Source organism: Ixodes scapularis, unplaced genomic scaffold (assembly GCF_016920785.2).
Source record: "Ixodes scapularis isolate PalLabHiFi unplaced genomic scaffold, ASM1692078v2 PGA_scaffold5__190_contigs__length_132052651, whole genome shotgun sequence".
NCBI classification, from domain to species: Eukaryota; Metazoa; Arthropoda; class Arachnida; order Ixodida; family Ixodidae; genus Ixodes; species Ixodes scapularis.
In genome coordinates this window covers 77,807,527-77,825,858 of record NW_024609880.1, presented here as the reverse complement: position 1 = coordinate 77,825,858, position 18,332 = coordinate 77,807,527, and the positions used below count along the sequence as shown (strand labels likewise).

The 18,332-nt window shown below is 45.2% G+C and overlaps 2 protein-coding genes and 1 pseudogene across 2 annotated transcripts; all 3 read right to left on the bottom strand.

Moving 5' to 3' along the window:
• Positions 1 to 1,156: 1,156 nt before the first annotated feature.
• LOC115319241 lies at positions 1,157 to 1,834 on the bottom strand (the record flags this gene model as incomplete). Its single annotated transcript, XM_029979129.2, has 1 exon — positions 1,157 to 1,834. A coding segment is annotated over one exon (678 nt), but the record flags the coding sequence as incomplete, so codon positions are not given.
• A 5,695-nt stretch (positions 1,835 to 7,529) lies between these two features.
• Positions 7,530 to 8,747, bottom strand: LOC121838021 (the record flags this gene model as incomplete). Its single annotated transcript, XM_042293984.1, has 1 exon — positions 7,530 to 8,747. A coding segment is annotated over one exon (1,218 nt), but the record flags the coding sequence as incomplete, so codon positions are not given.
• Positions 8,748 to 10,934: 2,187 nt separating this feature from the next.
• LOC121046184 lies at positions 10,935 to 12,159 on the bottom strand (annotated as a pseudogene).
• Positions 12,160 to 18,332: the final 6,173 nt, after the last annotated feature.

Genomic DNA, 18,332 nt, shown 5'->3' with positions numbered 1-18,332 from the left:
GGCAGCCGGCGCCTCTGGTGACGAATCTGTCAAACGACCAGCGACTGACGACTGGATCCCGTGAGGCCCATGAGGAGAACGGGCCAGGGCCAGATAAGGCCGCCGCGCCTTGCGCGCCTTCGATTGATATGCGGATATCCTACAAAATAACAACAAAAAAAGCCTTTATGCAGCGCTGCAAAGTCATGGCGTGACGACACACTGCGGCCGCAGCCATGTAGTACAAGGTGAGCGCTGGTACATTCATCTGTGAACAAGTCAGGATTACGGTAGGTCGTAAAAATGTCATCGGGACTTCTTTTTCTTTCTTTTTTATTTTTTAACGTGACGCGTTTTTTTTTTTTTTGTTGTTTTTTTTTTTTTTTTTGCTCTGGAGCACGTGATTGTCACGCGCTCTTAATTTTGCCTGAGCGGGGTTGCAAATTCGGTCACCAGTATTTCTATTTATTTACCACATAATCGGGTGCCGTCGGTATTGGATTTTATGAATCTTGGAGAAAATCTCTTCGGAGATAAGCTCACTGGAGATAAGCTCAACGGACTAACGCTCACCAGAGAAAATCTCACGCAATTTTTGGTGGGCTCGGGAGGAAGGTCACCGATCTTTTGACAAACTCGGAGTTTTCGTGACAGGTGGTCTTTATAATTTTAGAGCACTAGAGCAACCTATGCATAGCTTGCACATGACGTCACATCAGCGGTCACTCTGGGGACCTCGCTGCTGGGCGCGTACTTTCCAGCATGCATTTCGCACCACCTAATTTGTTTGTTGTTTTTTTTGTTGTTTTTCTCGACAAGAAGTACGAATAACCCAAAGTGACCACTAGCACGATGATATAAAGTCACGTGCAAGCTATGACTGTATACATACACCTCCTAAGCAGGCGGTACATACTCCGAAGCAAGGAACCTTGCTAGTGCACTCGTACCGCTCTAACGTCGTCCGTTTTCAAATCAAATCAAATCAGCTTTTATTTTCCATCACATGATGGGGGATACCAAGAGAAAAAGCTGCTTATATGCAGCTTGACGAGCCCCTGGCACCCCTACATGGCAGACAACGCAACAAGAGATCATTTAATAAACAAATAAATCTAGAAAAGCAATACAATGTGCATTTTTATACAATGTTAATAAATCATAGAATGTACATTTTTTATACAATGTTAACGATGCTATTTTTATTAAGTGAAGTGATATCAATTTCTAGCGATGCGACATGATTTAGTAAGTGAGGAAGTGCATGTTTAATTCTTTGATGTCCAAAGTTCGTACGTGATCTTGGTATTTGCCATGGATGTATTTGACGGGTTTGATAAATTGGAATTTTCAAATGAAGGTCAGCGAGGTTCAGAAATGTTTCGGATTTACCTTTAAGGGCCGATTGGTACGTTAATATCAAGCGTTGACTGTAAAGTTTTGACACGTCGGTTATGGAAAATTTATCAAAGAGAGGCAATGATGGTGAGGTCGTAGGAACATTGGCTATTGCACGAAGAGCTTTTTTCTGCAGCACGCGGAGCAAATTTAAGTTGGTTAAACCAGTGGATCCCCATATCAGATGCGCGTATCCTAAGACGGGGAAAAATAATGATTTAAAAATTTGAAGTTTGATATTGGTAGGTAAAATGTTTCTATATTTGTTTATTACTCCAACTATTTTTGAAAGTTTAGTACGAACATATTTAACATGTTCAGACCAGGACATGTTAAAGGAAAAAAATACACCCAGAGTTTTGACATTTTCAACACAATGAATAATATCAGAACCATATTTGAAAGGAAGGAATAAATTTGTTTGAGTCCTAGAATGTAGTTGAAATATTACAGCCTTGCTCTTATTAGTATTTATATGGAGGGAGTTAATTTCGCACCATTTTAATTTAGATAAAACAACATTTGCTCTGGTAACAAGATGTTCATAATTTTTATCAGAAATGATTATACTCGTATCATCTGCGTAAATTATAAAATTTACATCAGGGTCAATAGTTACAAAATCGTTAATATAAAAAAGAAAAAGAAGTGGTCCCAGAATGCTTCCCTGGGGAACACCAGAATTAATACCTAGCAAAGAGGACATATGGTCGTTGATTGAAACATATTGCCGACGACTTTGAAAATATGATTTTAACAAAGAAAAAGAAACACCCCGAAAACCATATAAAAATAATTTATCTAAAAGAATACCATGATCAAGACAGTCGAACGCTTTACTGAAATCTAAGAATACACCGACCGTTGACAACTTTTCTTCTAAATTGTCCAGTATTATCTCTTTTTGGTGTAAGAGTGCACACTCGGTTGACCTGAATTTCCTGAAACCAAATTGAGAGTCAGTTAGGAGTTTATGCTTATTTGAAAAATTTGTAATTCGCGTGTGCAGAATTGTTTCGAGGCCTTTTGAGAAAATGGGAAGAATAGAAATAGGTCGGTAGTTCCCTATGCAATTTCTATCTCCTTTCTTGAACAATACTATTACTTTCGCGGTCTGCATACCCATGGGAAATATTCCTGATGTCAGAGCAAGGTTGTAAATATGTGTTAAACAAAGCGCAATGATATCTATGACAAGTTTAACAGGTTTAATATTTATGTTATCAACATCGCAACTGTTGTTGTTGCGTAAATTGGCCATTGCCGCATAAACTTCGTGTTCATCGGCAGGATAAAAAAATATTGTCTCAGAAACTCTTGGTATATTATTTCCTGCGTCACTACAGTAAGTTCCTGACCCAACATTTACAAAATAATGATTAAAAGCATCTGAAAGTGCAGAACCAGATTTGGCACGACTGGTGCCATACTTATTTCTTGCGTAGCCTCGATGGCAGACCTACCAACTTTGTTTTTATTTACCGATCGAAAGGACTTAGAAATAAAAGTGTACTTTCTAGTGGGACAGTGAAATCTGAACATTTGGCATAGCTCATGTAGAGCCAGCTAGTTCATGAAAGTATATTCGAGATATAAAAGTCTACAACACTCGCCATAATTTCCTCGACCGACTTTTAACTACGGTTGTATTAAGTCTCATTTATTTAGGATGTACCCTCCACCCCCCCTTTCCCCCCTTACGTGTATGAGGTACACTTTAATAAAAAAAAGTTATTCTACGGTAAGGCGCAAAATAATCTGACGCAAATTTCTCAATCAAACATACTTCAGTTGATTATGCGCTCGGTTCATAGATTGGTATGTGAGCTTTTCTCCGCATCCCTCAAAAGGCCGGTGAGCTTTTCTTCGTTTCAGGCGGTTTCGCGGCGAGGTTGAGTTTTTTAATGCTGTGGAAATGCTCAAGACACGTGCTGCGCGCCACTTCTGGGACGAACATGGCGTCTGAAATCTTTCTCAGTGCTGCGCTGTTCCGCCATGATCTTCCCAAAAGCTGCACGTTGCACGTGCCTCGTGTATCCACGCACCTTGCGCTACTTCTAAACATGAAGGGGCTTTAGTGAATCCTTCTCCACTGCCCGGACTCTACACACAGCGGCACCATTCTAAGAAGAATAACAGTAATGCACTTTTTGTGGCTTCATTCTCTGCAATACGCGATGCCCCTACAGTGCTCGATCACCGTAAAAAGTAGTTGTGACGTTAGTGAGACCCAATGTGCGTTTGGTGTATCTACTGCAGACGAGAAACTTAGCCAATGAAGTACGACTGCCGTAAAGTAATATAGTAATTGTAAAAAGAGGACACAAAAGCCGAATCGAGGTGGAGCGGTGGCCGAGTGAGCTAGGGCACACTAGAGCGCACACCAGCTCGGAGCACGTGGAGCGAAAGCTCGCGCTGCAGAACCCAGGTATCCTGGGTTTAATCATCACCCCTGCCCGTTTCGATCTGGATGAGCATCGTACCGGCGTGCGGTCGTGTATCACTACTGCGTGGTGCACGTTAAAGACACCATGCTAGCGGCTGTACTGCACTGGCTAAATTTCTCATCTACAGCGAGTGAATTGTCGCAACTTTGAAATGACTGACCAACTACACGCTGTATACACACAATCCTAACTACTTTTAGCCGAATCGCGGCCCAGATAGTACGTTTAAGGCTTTCCGCTACGTGGCGCTTTTCTGTAATTTGGTTAGAATTATTTTGAATTCTTTCTGTGAAGAGTTTCTTTTTTTCTTTTTTTTTCAGATTGTTATTCTTTATAATTATTTAAAGTACTTAAAACGACTAAATAGTTATAATCTAATACGTCACGAAAACCCCGCGATGAATGGCGCCTTGTTGAAGTTGAAGACGACAAAAATGCAGTTGAAGACAACAAACGCATGCATAGAATTTCGGGGGGAAAATCTGCGAGACGCGGTATAGAATTTAGATATTTAATAAAGTTCCCAAGCAGCATACATATCCTATAGACGTCTACGGGACATCTAGGACATCCATGAAACTTGTGGGTGCGTCGTGAGAAAAAGAGGACGGCCGAGAGAGGCGCGAGCGGAGGCCAGCCGGGGACAAGCGTGAGAAAAGGATAAGAACGTGGGTCACGAGAAGGACGCAAGGAACCGAGAGCTGGAGCGGGCCGTTGAGTGACGGCCGTCGTATTTCCCCGTCACTCCGCTGCTTCAGGATCGGCGGCCAGTGGCCCGCAAGGACAGGCCGGCCGTCTCCCGGGCACGAGAACAAGAGAGGCACCCGGCAACCGAAGTAAATATTAAAGCAAGTTCCGTTTACTTCCAAACTTCCCGTTGTGTGATTTCTTGGGGAGCGAACGGAGCGCAGCCTAATCGGGCGGAATTAACCTATTGAGCGACCCACAAACTTTAGGACATCTTGTCGATGTACAGAGGGCCGTGTGTGCCCCCTAGGGCTTACTATATAAAATAGGAAGTGTCTATTCTGCCGGCAGCCGGCACAATAACCGGGGGGAAAAAGTGCCGGCAGTAAAACGGATTGTAAACACGCGTATTCTAAGTTGTGGATTAGCTCAGTAGGTAAGATGTGCGCCTCATACACAGCAGGATCTTAGTTCAATCCCCCAAAAGAAATTTTTTTCGGAATTTTGTTTTTTGTTGAGGTATTAGGCGATATTTACGACATCTCTCCTTTAGAATTAACACTAAAAAAAAACACAAAAAAAAAAAAAAAAAACACGAATGTTGTAGACGAAACACTTCCTTTTTGGGGGTGAATGGAGGACAGCGGGGCTTGTGCCGGCCGGCACGTACGCCGCCGCGATGCGGTGGTACTGGCGGGCCAAATAGGTCAATATATTTCTAATGAGCAGCCGCAGACTGTCGCCGCTAAAGGAGGGGGAGGGGGGGGGGCTATGTTAACGAGCTCCCCACTAATACACGCGCCGGAGGTGACTGCCGGTAGAATTTCGGAAAAATTATTCTGCCGGCTGCCGGCAGAATAAACACTGCCTATAAAATAAAATTGCGTCAACATCTAAAAAAAAAAAAAAAAAAGAACAGCGGCTTTGCGAGTTGAGGATTTTCGGAGCTCCTAGGAGCCTAGCGAGGAGGGAGATGAGGAGAAAAGATAGCGAGAAAAAGAGAAGGATAAGGGTACCGGAGAACCGCAGCAGAAATGCCCAAACCAAAACCGAAACTAACTTGACCGGAACCGAAACTATATTCCGTTTCGCCTTACGTTGTACCGCAGCGAAGGTTACAAGCACGAGCTCATAGTGTTGGCAGCTGCCCTTAGTGCACGAGAGGTTGTGCAACCGAGATTCGCCCCAGAGCACGGTCTTCCACCGTGCCCCAGAGCAAGGAGCTCGCGCTTGTAGCCTTTCCTGCGGTACATCATAAGGTGAAATAGACTATAGATTGTGCATAATGCCACCCGTTAAGGGTGATTCACACGAGGGAGATATCCCGGGGATTTCTCCCCGGCACGCGCGCATCCCGAGGTGAAAACGCGAGGCTTTTGCATATCGCAAAGCGTGACGTTTTCGTCGTGGTATGCGCGTGCCGGGGAGAAACCCCCGGGATTTCTCCCTCGTGTGAATACCCCTTTAAGGGGTATTCACACGAGGGAGAAATCCCTCGTGTGAATAAAGCGAGCGGCGTTCACTCACTGGGGCACCGCCATGTTTCCCCACATCCCTACCGAGTCAGCCACGTGATCTCAAAATCCTCTCCTAGGTACTGCGGCTAACCTTAGCCGCGGTTAGTGCTTCGAGCCAACGGGCGCAGGTTTTCCTTTCAATAGACAACTGAAGCTAGCGCTCCTAAAGGGGTATTCACACGAGGGAGAAATCCCGGGGATTTCTCCCCGGCACGCGCGCATCCCGAGGTGAAAACGCGAGGCTTTTGCATATCGCAAAGCGTGACGTTTTCGTCGTGGTATGCGCGTGCCGGGGAGAAACCCCCGGGATTTCTCCCTCGTGTGAATACCCCTTTAAGGGGTATTCACACGAGGGAGAAATCCCGGGGATTTCTCCCCGTCACGCGCATACCACGACGAAAACGTCACGCTTTGCGATATGCAAAAGCCTCGCGTTTTCACCTCGGGATGCGCGCGTGCCGGGGAGAAATCCCCGGGATTTCTCCCTCGTGTGAATACCCCTTTAGGAGCGCTAGCTTCAGTTGTCTATTGAAAGGAAAACCTGCGCCCGTTGGCTCGAAGCACTAACCGCGGCTAAGGTTAGCCGCAGTACCTAGGAGAGGATTTTGAGATCACGTGGCTGACTCGGTAGGGATGTGGGGAAACATGGCGGTGCCCCAGTGAGTGAACGCCGCTCGCTTTGGAACTAATATGTCGTTGTGGTTGCAATATCGGGCGCGTTAGTCAGCAACGAATGGTGCAGGAGGCTTTCGCTTTGTTTTACCTCACTTAAACTGCAAAGCACGGGCGTTGACATCGCCGCATTTTTTAGATAGTGTTTCGATTCTGGGCCCTCCTAAGCCTAAATGAACGCAATAATTGTCGGCATAGCAACGTCTTTGGAAAGCGGATTGTTCATAGCACACAAAAGGAGACGGCGTCCCAACAGACCTTTTTTCTCAATTATCAAAAAAAAAATTGGGTTGTGTGTGTGTTTATACAGCCTAGAACTTGGTCTGCCTCACAGGGGCGACGAGTCTCCCAGCTGTAGATGAGAAATATAGCCAGTGCGGTACAGCCGCAAGCCTGGGGTCTTTAACGTGCACCACGCAGTAGTGATACACGACCGCACGCCGGTACGATGCTCATCCAGATCGAAACGGGCAGGGGTGGGGCTCGAACCCAGGATCCCTGAGCTCTGCAGAGCGAGCTTTCGCTCCACGTGCTCCGAGCTGGTGTGCGCTAGACCACTCGGCGACCGATCTTTTTTTTTTTTTTTTTTTTTTTTTTTTTTTTTATTGCATGGGATTTTTTACAAGTGGCATAACATGTTGATACTTATGGATATATACAGTTACGAGACATTCACTTTCACACCATATTTACATACCAATGTCGCACACACACCTTATATTTGGCATCTTGAACATGTGGCCAGTAGGTGTTATAAATTTAGACACAGAAATATCATCAACAAGTGTAATACAATGGTTACGAAAATATATATCATCAATAGAGCTTTTCAGAAATCTGGGAGACCAAGACATGCATCGAAGAAGGCAAACCACTCTGGTTGACTGACAGGTGAAGCGTATACGCTCCTCACTTGCGCTACCTGTTCCAGAAAAAGCGATTTCGTTGTACGGGGTTTCTCTGCATGTCTGTCGATCATGCGACATTTCCAGAGACTATGAAGTCCCAACAGGGCGAACGTGTCGTACGGGACGGTTTCGTTTTCAGCGAACGGGAGGAAGCGGAGACTGTAGTCATTAAGTTTTAGATCTTTTTTTAGCGTGCGTTGCAGAACATCCCAGAATAAAAAGGCATCGGTGCAGTAAATAAAACAGTGCTCTATGGTTTCTGGCTTGTTACAGAGTCTGCAATTAACAGTCCACGGTACAAATATTCCTTTTTCCTGGAGGTAAGTTTTTACTGGTAAGGTTGATGTATGCAATTTGAAGAAGAATGTCTTGGTTGAGGGAGGCCCGGCCATTTTTTTTACTCGTTTGAAAACATCATTGATGGGTTCTAACGTGAAACGGGTACGATAAAGTGGTAGAGGAAACAAACTTTCCGTAATGTTCCTCGACAGTGTCTTCCTCGACACACTAAACAAATATTCCAATGAAAACCGTGTTTTCAGAAAATTGAAGGTATCGACGACTTCCTTTAAAAATCCCCAGGGCCTATTTTTCGACGTTTCGCCCGTTGAAACAACGAGATAACCTAAACTCTCGGCAAGGCGTGATTGAAGTATGACCCTAAGGAAATTGTGATTGGCATTTTTAAAGAAAAAGAATCTTGATACCAACTGGCGGACAAAAATATGACATAGGCCTAAACCACCAGATTCGAGAGGAAGGAAAAGGTTGTCCCTTTTTACACGTTCCCACGTTGAGCACCATATCAAAGTGGCAAATATTCGATGAAATTTTTGGATGTCTGTTCGAGCGCAATGGAGCACTTGAAGAACGTACATAAGCTTCGAAGCAAGGAATATATTGCAGACACTTGCTCTAGTAAAAATGGAAATGTCTCTACCTTTCCACGCATCAGCCTTCCTTTTCAGTGTGGTCGCAAGGGAGGTCCAGTACGTCAAGCTACCACGAATTTGTGAGAGCGGTACTCCGAGGTATGTGATCGGACCCTGATTCCACGCTATCCCCGCAAAAAACCGTGGTTTTGTGGCCCAGGAACCGTACCAGAAGCCATTACATTTTGATGGATTCACCGAAGCCCCTGTGATTGCGCAGTAACGCGCTGTTTGATCAAGCGCTTTCTCGACACTCGTCTTGTCAACGCAAAAAAATCCAACATCGTCTGCGTACGCGAGGACTTTTACCTCAACATTTGCCATGGAGTACCCACGAATACATTCTGTTTTCAGGATGCTAAGGCATAAGGGCTCTAAATACAATGCAAGAAGGAGAGGAGAGAGAGGGCAACCCTGCCTTACGGAAGATTTGATCTTAATTTCATCAGAAAGTGTGTTATTGATTTTCAGTCGTGTCGAACTATGCATGTAGCAAAGTCGGATTCCTTCCAGAAGTGTCTCTCCCAAGTTTACGTGCTCAAGAAGGGCAAATAAAAATGAATGACTCACACGGTCAAAGGCTTTTGTGAGGTCTATTTGTACAAGTGCAACCTGGTCATTATTGTCTGACGCAGACTCTAGGACGGAGCGGGCAACATGTACGTTCGTTTGGATAGATCTGCCGCGTATCCCACAAGTTTGGTGCTCCCCTACCAGTTTTTCTATTACGCACTGAAGTCTTTCATTGAGCACTTTAGCGTAAATTTTATAATCTACGTTGCAAAGTGATATTGGTCTGTAGTTTTCCATCTTTTTAAGCATTTCCGGGTCTTTTGTTTTTGGCAGCAATACCGTGTGTCCACAGTAAAATGAAGGGGGAAGAGTTTTCTGTATGTAGGATTCTTCAAATACAGCCAGTAAAACAGGAAATATAATGTCTTGGAACTTTTTGTAAAATTTACCGCTTAGTCCATCCGGTCCTGGTGTTTTCCCATTTGGGAGAGATTTAATTGCGGCCTTAATTTCGTTTAATGTTATAGGGCCTTCAATTAGATTGCGATCTTCCTCGTCAAGTTTTGGCATTTGTGCTAGTAGCTGTTCTATCTCAGTCTTCTCTTTCGTGACTATTACTGTTCCAAAAATATTTGTGTAGAAGTGGTGAAAAGATTTCACTATATCAGTGGCATCGGTGAGTATCAATCCATCTTTGTTGATTTCTACTATTTCCTTCGACAGTGCGTTGCGCCTTTCGTCGTCCAGAGATCTTTTTGTAGGTTGTTCGCCGAGGAGAAACCGTTTCTTCCGCGAGCGAATTAATGCTCCGCGGTACCTTTCGGTTTCATATTTTTGAAGCTGGGCTCGTACTATGTTAATATCGTCGCTGTACGCGCCTGGATTTAAGCATTCAAGCTCGTGCAGGGTTACTAAATCTTTAAAAAGGTCTCGCTGCTGTTGTTTGTTCATATATGATGCAATTGTAGAGCGTTCGATTGCGATGTTTTTTACTTCTTGCTTGAAACTATCCCATTTTGCAAAGATGTGCATGCCAATGTTTTGCAGTGTATTCGACAAAAGTAAGGAGATGTTGGTTGAAAATTGCTCATCACTTAGAAGCCTCAGGTTGAGCTTCCAGTGTTCCCACTGCCGATGAACACCTCGGAGTCTGCGGGGCCCAAAGCAGACTGATACCAGGCAATGATCAGAAAAGAAAACTGGTTTGACTTGATAATTACTCATTGAGTCGATTATATCACCTGAGACGTATATTCTGTCTAAACGTGCGTGAGACGTTCCTTGGAAATGGGTGTAGCGTATCGATTCACCTTTTTTGTAAGCTACATCAACAAGGTTATGGTCTTGAAGCGTGCACCGTAGAGCGGCGGCACTTCCGTCATACCTTGTTTGTGACACCGATCGGTCGTCTGCACTACAAACGCAGTTAAAATCTCCCATTGCAACTATCGTTCTGTTTGTGTTGAAAAGCGGCGAAACAAGTTCAAAGAATGATGTTCTTTCTCTAGGCGTATTTGGAGCATACAGGCAAATAAAACGCCAATCTATCTGCCTAAAACAAATGTCGCAAGAAATAAGACGCCCTTCCAGGTCATTAAGAATGGAAACTGATGATAGCTCAAGCTGTTTACGGAAAAAAAGAAAACATCCGGCAGAGACTCCTTTGGCTTGGCTAATGCAGATTTCGTAATCCTTAAGAAAAGGTTCTAACGCTTCAGCAATGCCTTCATCTGTAGATAATTTTGTCTCCTGTACTGCCGCAACGTCAACTTTCTCCTTTTCAAAAAGACGCAACAGCTGAAACTGCTTCCTTCTAGACCCTAAACCTCTAACATTTAGCGTTAGAATATGTAATGGAAGGGCGGGATACATCAGGACATTTTAGTGGTTGTTCTCGATACCCTGGAGGTTCCCCAGCAGCTTGGAGTACGGCTTGTGCCGTATCCCAGCCGGCTGGCGGTCTTTCTTGGACCTCTTGGAAGGGAGCTCGTCAGCAGAGGAACTTTTGGTCGGGAGGGGCGTTGAGGTTCCTTCTGGTTCATCAGATGGTCTCGACGTCTCAGAGGCCCGTGCGATGAATGTGGGTTCCGCGTCCACCTCGTCATGGTCTTTGTCGCACTCTGTAACGACTTCGCCGACAATCGTTGACTCTGATGATGAGGATGACGTGTCGTCCTCGTCCGGCGGTGGTGGCTCCGGGAGGCCCCCAGGGTCATCCTTGCATTCGTTGATGGCAGGTGCTGCTCTTTGGTGTTCCTGTTCCACGAACTTTTCGATCGTTGATGCCGGTGGTGTGTGCCCCGAGGCGTCGAGGACCTCCGTGACATCCATCAGCAGCTCACTTTGTTCTTCGGCCTCTTGGGTTCTCGGTCCAAGGAGCTTACTTGCATACGTCGTGACGCAAGTATCAGTCGTGTGTCCGTATCTCCCACATTTAAAGCAGCGGGGGGGTCTTGCACTGTCGTCGTACATGCCCCACTCTGTTACACCTTAGGCATAGAGGTGGACGTCCTGGCACGAGTAGGAGGCACTGACATCCAAAAATCTTCAAGAGATGTGGCACCTTCTCAATCGTGATGTCGTCGTGAAGTGTGATGTTCACTTCTCTGTTTAAAGTGTCCATATGTTCCATGCCGGGGCATCTCCATTTTTCCCGGCTTATGCTCCGCACGGTTCCATAGGCCTGCAAGGCCTCAGCGACGCGTCGGTCTTCAAGATGGTCTGGTAGCCAAATGATTTTTATCTTGATGTCACGAGTGTCTGGGTTTATAACCAGACATTTTCGTCCTTTCACGAGAAGCTCTCTTTGTTGACACAGTTTCGCTTTCGCGAGCGCGTTTGTGCAGGTGACCATCCAAATGTGACTCATTTGGTATTGTCCGGTTGCCTTTACATCTTGGAGATCTATTACGTCTTTCAGGGCGTCGCGAAAGTCTGGCGCTGAGTAAGGCCTAGCGCTTATGTCTGCATGCAGGAATACGGAGTTTAAAATCAGGTTGCCGGTCGGAAAACGGGGAAGGATTACCTTGTAGTCGCTTGTACTGTTGTCGGACGATACGGGATTAACTCGGCCAGTGGCCGATACGGTGTTTCCACCAGACATCATGTTTCTTGCTGCCGTTCCGAACGGCTTCTTCTTCCTCCTCGACTCGGCCACCGATCCCCCCTCTCAATTATCCAAGCACCGAGGTGCATGCTACGACTGTAGTTGCAGACGTCGCACGTGCTGGCGTCTGCAGTAGTAACCGTTCTAAAGCAAAAAGTATAAAACAAAATTTGCCTTGCACGCGCGTTCGTTAAAGCCTTATTATGATTTTTTACTTCAAATCTTTTATAAGAGGAAGGCCAGCGCGCGTGAACCGTAGAATTACACTTCCAGCGTTCTCCTCGCGATGTTCAAATAATTTAGAAAAAAGTCTGTCGGGACGCTGTCTCCTTTTGTGTGCTATCAACAATCCGCTTTCCAAAGACGTTGCTATGCCTACAATTATCGCGTTCATTTAGGCCTAGGAATGCCCAGAATCGAAAGTCTATCTAAAAAATGCGGCGATGTCATTGCCCATGCTTTGCGGTTTAAGTGAGGTAAGGTAAAGCGAAAGCCTTCTGCTTTATTCGTTGCTGACTAATGCGCCCGGTATTGCATCTACAACGACATATTCGTTCCAAAGCGAGCGGCGCTTACTCACTGGGGCACCGCCATGTTTCCCCGCATCCCTACCGAGCCAGTCCCGTGATCTCAAATTCCCTCTCCTAGGTACTGCGGCTAACTTTAGCCGCGGTTAGCGCTTCGAGCAAGCGGGCCCTGAACACCGCTGGGGCCTATGAGTGTGTCCGCTCTCTAGTTTGTGTATATTACTCTATGAGACTGCTAGCATTTATTCTTTCACGCATGTCACGCAGTACTGATACATGACTGCACGTTAGTACGATGCTCATCCAGATCAAGACGAGCGCGGGTTGGAATTATATAGACGATCCCGGGATACAGTGACGGGAAGAGACAAATAAATAACAGGAGACATAACTCCGCCATACCAGGTCAAGGCAAGCCTCTAGTTACACATGGCTTGCATTAATGTCACATCGCGGCGGCCATTCTGGCGGCCTTGCCGCTGAGCGTCACGTCACGTTAAACCCCTCTATCCTGGGAAAAGTGGCGCCATTCATTGTTGTAGAAATGCTCGAGGGACGTGCCGCGCCCCGCTTCTGGGAAATTCATGGGGTCTGAAATGTAGCTCAGTGATGCGCTGTGCCGCCATGATGTTCGCAAGGACTGCACGTTGCACGTGCCTCGTGTATCGACGAACATTGCGCTACTTTTGAAACATGGAGACTTTATGTAACGTTGGCTGAGCGCGCAACCTCTTGCAGAGTGTGTTTTTCACCACCAAATTTGTTTTTCTCGAGAAGAGCAGCCTCGAATGGCACGGCTAACAGCATAGTGTAACAACGTCAAGAGCAAGCTACGTATTCCCTTACTGTTTTCTCTTTGAACCAAATGAAACAAATAATTATCAAACAAAGCAGCCACTACAAGCCAGCACTACAGCCATCGCAAATTCAAAGAGCATCGAAAGAACTTCATTTTCATTTGCACCTGCTGCCGCTACGTCGAGAACTACTTCCCTCGTGCACAAGTGGATGGCACTCGTCTGGCACTCGTTATCGGGCGCCTTCACTTTGGACATCAGCATCGCTCCGTGTGACGCGACACAATCCAATCCAATCCAAGTCGCGGGGCACGTGATGCTGACGAAATCCGTGCAGTCAACGTTCATTCACATCGCCATCGCGCCATAGCAGCGAGGTGCCTCGTGATGCAACGCGGTCTTTTTGATTAAGCCATCGCAACGGTCCGCCGCAACAGTCAGCCCCATGAGTCGCACCCTGCCGCTGCACGCGGTCAGGGCCCGGGCCCGCGGGGTCGTGCTGGAGGGCCTAAGCACCTACGGGCTCCAGGACGTGGCCGGACCATCGGGTTCTCACTGGGGCGCTCCGGTCGCCTTGGCAGCAGCTGGCGACTACGGGTCGGCCGCTGAGGTCCATGAAATGCTGCAAAAGTAAGTGAAACTTCATTGCCACTTTATGTACGCGTTATTTGAGAGTATTTCTGTTCTTCCGTTTGTCTCCTCAAACATCGGGCCTTCAGGATGTGTCGATGGAGACCATTCATGGGCTTCAAAGTGTAGCCGTCTGGGGTTAGCCGGAAAGTAGCTGTAGCAATACAAACCTCCTCAGAATTTCAAAAGCGTCCTTATTTGAATTCTTCACTAGGAAACAAATTCTTATTTCAGACGCTCAATGTTTTGTAGTGGATGGTTCAGTGGTTTATATTCCTATTTCAACCATACTCGCCAAGCCAAGCATAAGTACGAACCAAGCTCGTACTCGCGTGAGTACGAGCTTGGTTTGATCACGTCGAAAACGCGTATGCAATATATTTTCCACCGCGCTAGCTTATTGTTGAAAAGCGTAAAAAAAATAGAAATAAAGTGCGGCGAATACTTGTGAGCTTGGGTAAATCTTCTTTTAAATTTTTTTTTTTCGAATGTTGGAAGTGAACTTGAATGATAGGTATAACAATTAAGCTTTTCGTGTTTTTTTTTTCCTTTCCTTTATACCATCAGTGGTACTGCTCTTTGAGGTAATAAGATACTAGTAACCGCTACTTGGCTTGTCTGCCCCTCCCCATCTTTCATTTTGTTTTCCTACAACCTTGCCACCGGGTTTATGACTTAAAATAAAGTGCACGTTACCCGCACAAAAATGCGCAAATGGACTAGAGAAAAGTCAAGATTAAGATCAGTAGCATCAGAAAGTCCGAAGTAATCTTAGGAAAGAAACCCAAAGAAAACAAAGGTTATAAATTGACAGATCAAGTTGGCGCCGTGTTCCAGACGTTTAGGTTTCTTTTATATTTTTAAGTTTTAAGTCAAGATGACCAGGTAGTTGGTATTAGCAAACTGCAGCGAGATGGATAGGAAGGGCACACACAAAACGCCCATCTTGCTGAACCCGAATAAGTAAAAGTTATCTCCGCGGAACACTATCACATTCATTTAAAAAGAAAAAAAAAATGAAAGACGTTTTCAACTCTCTGTAATGCCGACTTAGAGCGCAGCTCTTGAGGAGGAGGAGGGGAAGGTACGGAGAGAGGTGTATGCCCCTCCTCCTCCCCTCCTTCTCCAACTCCCTCTCGCCCTCTGCCATCCTCATCTCATTCTCCTCCTCCCTCCCCCGCCTCTCTCGTGACCCTCATAACATTCACAAGTGACCTTCATAACGTCACGTGCGACGTCAATATGGGAAGCGTCCCATAATGAATGCAACGCGCGGTTACGGCGACGCCGCTCAAGCCGGAAACGGGCGCCTAAGAGCTGCACTCTAAAACAATCGACAACAATCTAGGGAACACAAACAAAATGCTGGGAATTCTTTAGTTTATTTAGGTGTTTATATTTTTAGTATATTTCAGGTCACGAGGGCGTTACAGAAGTGAGTGACAAGTAGTAAAATAAACAATACATGAACAAATATAAAAATTTAAAAAGTGCCACAAACACCTCGACTCGCAATGAGGCCTATTCACGATGTAGCGTTTGACTACGCTCTAACTATAGCCACACCCCAATTAAGTTACACGCTTCAGGGTTACTACAATACACCCATTTTGGTAGCTTAAATTCATAGTTGACACTTATTTTTAAAAAAAATGCTTCATCTGAAATTGCGGGAAACGGTTTTTCGTTCACCAAAGGTGTTAAAACGGTCTGCGGCAGAGCAAAGCGCCATCGACCGAGCTTCCTTACATTATGCGTGACGTCGTTAACCTCTGAAAGTCGCATTTTTGAATTAAAACGATCACCATTGTACCTTCTCTGCACTAAGCACCAAAATGGCGGCTCCGACAGGAACGTCGGGGATGTGAGTGCCGATACTTTACGCGTAGCTTATTTAGTTAGTCGCTCTAGTCTTGATGGCAACCTTGCAGTCGTATGGGAAATTTATGTGCTAGATGGCGCAAGCTACCGCCCGTTATAAAGGGTACAGCACTTTAATATCCATCTGTCGACCCAAAGCAAAAAAAAAAAAAAAAAAGGATTCCAACGAGCGGTTGTTTGCGCTACGGCGCCTGGAACGCGTCTCTGACTGGCGTGTTTACCTCCGATGCTTCCTACACATCAAAAGTGGTCCCAAAGTGTCCACAAATGACGTCACAAAAGCCGGGGTGTCCTGCTGTCGGCTGTCGCGATCCTGCCGGTTGGTCGTAGAAATGCTGGCGAAAAGCATGAGCGAACGCAAGTGTCGCTGTCGTCGCGGCGTCTCAACTCCTCGCTGTTGAAGCTTCCGTGGACTGTCAAGCTGAGGAGCGACCTGCAGCGGAACAAACATTTGCCACATCAGTCACCGCTGCCGTGATACCGCCAGGATCGCGACCGGCGACAGCATGACCCTTGTATGACGTCATCAAACAAAAATTTAAAAAAAAGCTTTTTTTTTTTTTTGACGCGGTAAACACATTTGTGCGTTCAAGGCACCAAATTTATGCTAAGTGTATCCCGCCCTGTGCCTTCTGTTTTCAACACAAAGAGATGATTTGCAAAACCATCATTATTTTCACTGAGCCTGAATAAATTTTTTTGCTTCGTCTTGTTTGACACGGTGTTAATAGCGAGCTAATAAGGTTACTTCTAAATTAACTAATTTTAACAGTGATGTCTCTTCTTGGCACATGGCTTACAAACTGTTGGCTATACTTGCGGATGGGTGCCAGTGTCCGCAAGTATAGAAACGTATTCGGTAGGACGCACTTCGGCGCATAACCTGGATTCGATCCCACGAGAGTGTAATTTTAAAGGTTTTCGCACCGCTGGGGTTGGAAATCGATTTAGACCATAAAATAGGGCTCATCGCGGCTCTGGACCTCATTTCTTTCACAAATAATTGAAAACATGCATTTCCTCTAAAAATTATAACTTTTACCGACATTTCAGAAATTCTTCGTCCCCCACTTGCAGGGCAGATCGAAGACCATATTTTCTCAGACCTCGGGGAGGTGGCGCCATCTTGAGTCATAACCGACATTCGATTTGGCAGCTCCTTGCCGATGCACTAGGGAACGATTTCGCACTTGTCCCTTTGCCTCTTTGCTTTCCGCTTCTCTCGCTCGTTTGCTTGATCGGTTCGATTACTCCAATTATTTGTTGATTTTTACTTATTTCAGGAAAGAACATTCCCATTAGGAAGTAAGGTTCTTTTTTTTTTTTTTCTATGGATGTTATCGGGATAAACGTTTCAGTGTTTTGAATACTTCGCCGAGAATCGGGATGTATATTTATATAGGTGAACTTTCGTTCCATAGGACTGTCAAATATAGCACAAAAGATGTATCACCGACCCAACCAGTGCGACTTCTCTAACAATGAGCTAGGCTATCATCTTTTGTCTTAACATCTACGTGCATTGTACAGAATTTTTGCTTTTTTGAAACGCTGTTCTTCTCTGGCAATATATCGATCCATACTACGTTCTAAACCCTGCTTCAAATACTCTCCTTGTCGTTGACTTGCCATCTCCCCCAGTCAAAAGTGGTCGAGGAGTTCACATCCACCGTTTGTATAAACGCAATGCAACAACAATGTGACAGAAAAAAAAAAAAAAAGGCTCACTGCTGCAGTCATTGGTTTACCACATTCAACACCAGCCCAGCAACCTGCAGGTAAGTATGTCGAACTTGGGCACGTAGAATATCTCGGAAAGTTTTTAAAGATAAAATGGGACTGAAATAGGCTATTGTCAAGCACAGGGCCGTTTTTTAAGACTTGGTTCGACGATGGTTTGTTTGTACATAAGAAGATGCGCGGAAAACAATGCGGATAGTATATTAAAATATAACGACATATTACGTGGTAGGTTATCTGGTAGGTAATATATGTTCTTTGCTCCCTAGCTTGTTAACTCCAATCTTTCTGCTTGTTTTTTTTTTTTTTTGTTTTTTTTTTGTCAAAGTAGGGTCAAACAGTCTCGTCGAGTTATATAAATAAAAATTCGAGTTTTTCTGTTCTGCAATTATCAAAGTTGTAAGCACAATCACATTTCTGCAGTTATGCTGTTGACGCCAACTGGTCCCAAATATAAGGTGCCTATCATAAGGGGTACTTCAAAAGTCACCGTGTTTTATGTGTGTTTAGACAGGGAAGTTAATTAACCCCGTCTGGTATACCCCCTCTGTATGTGAGAAATTTAGCCAGTTCAGCACCACTGCTAGCTTGCGGTTTT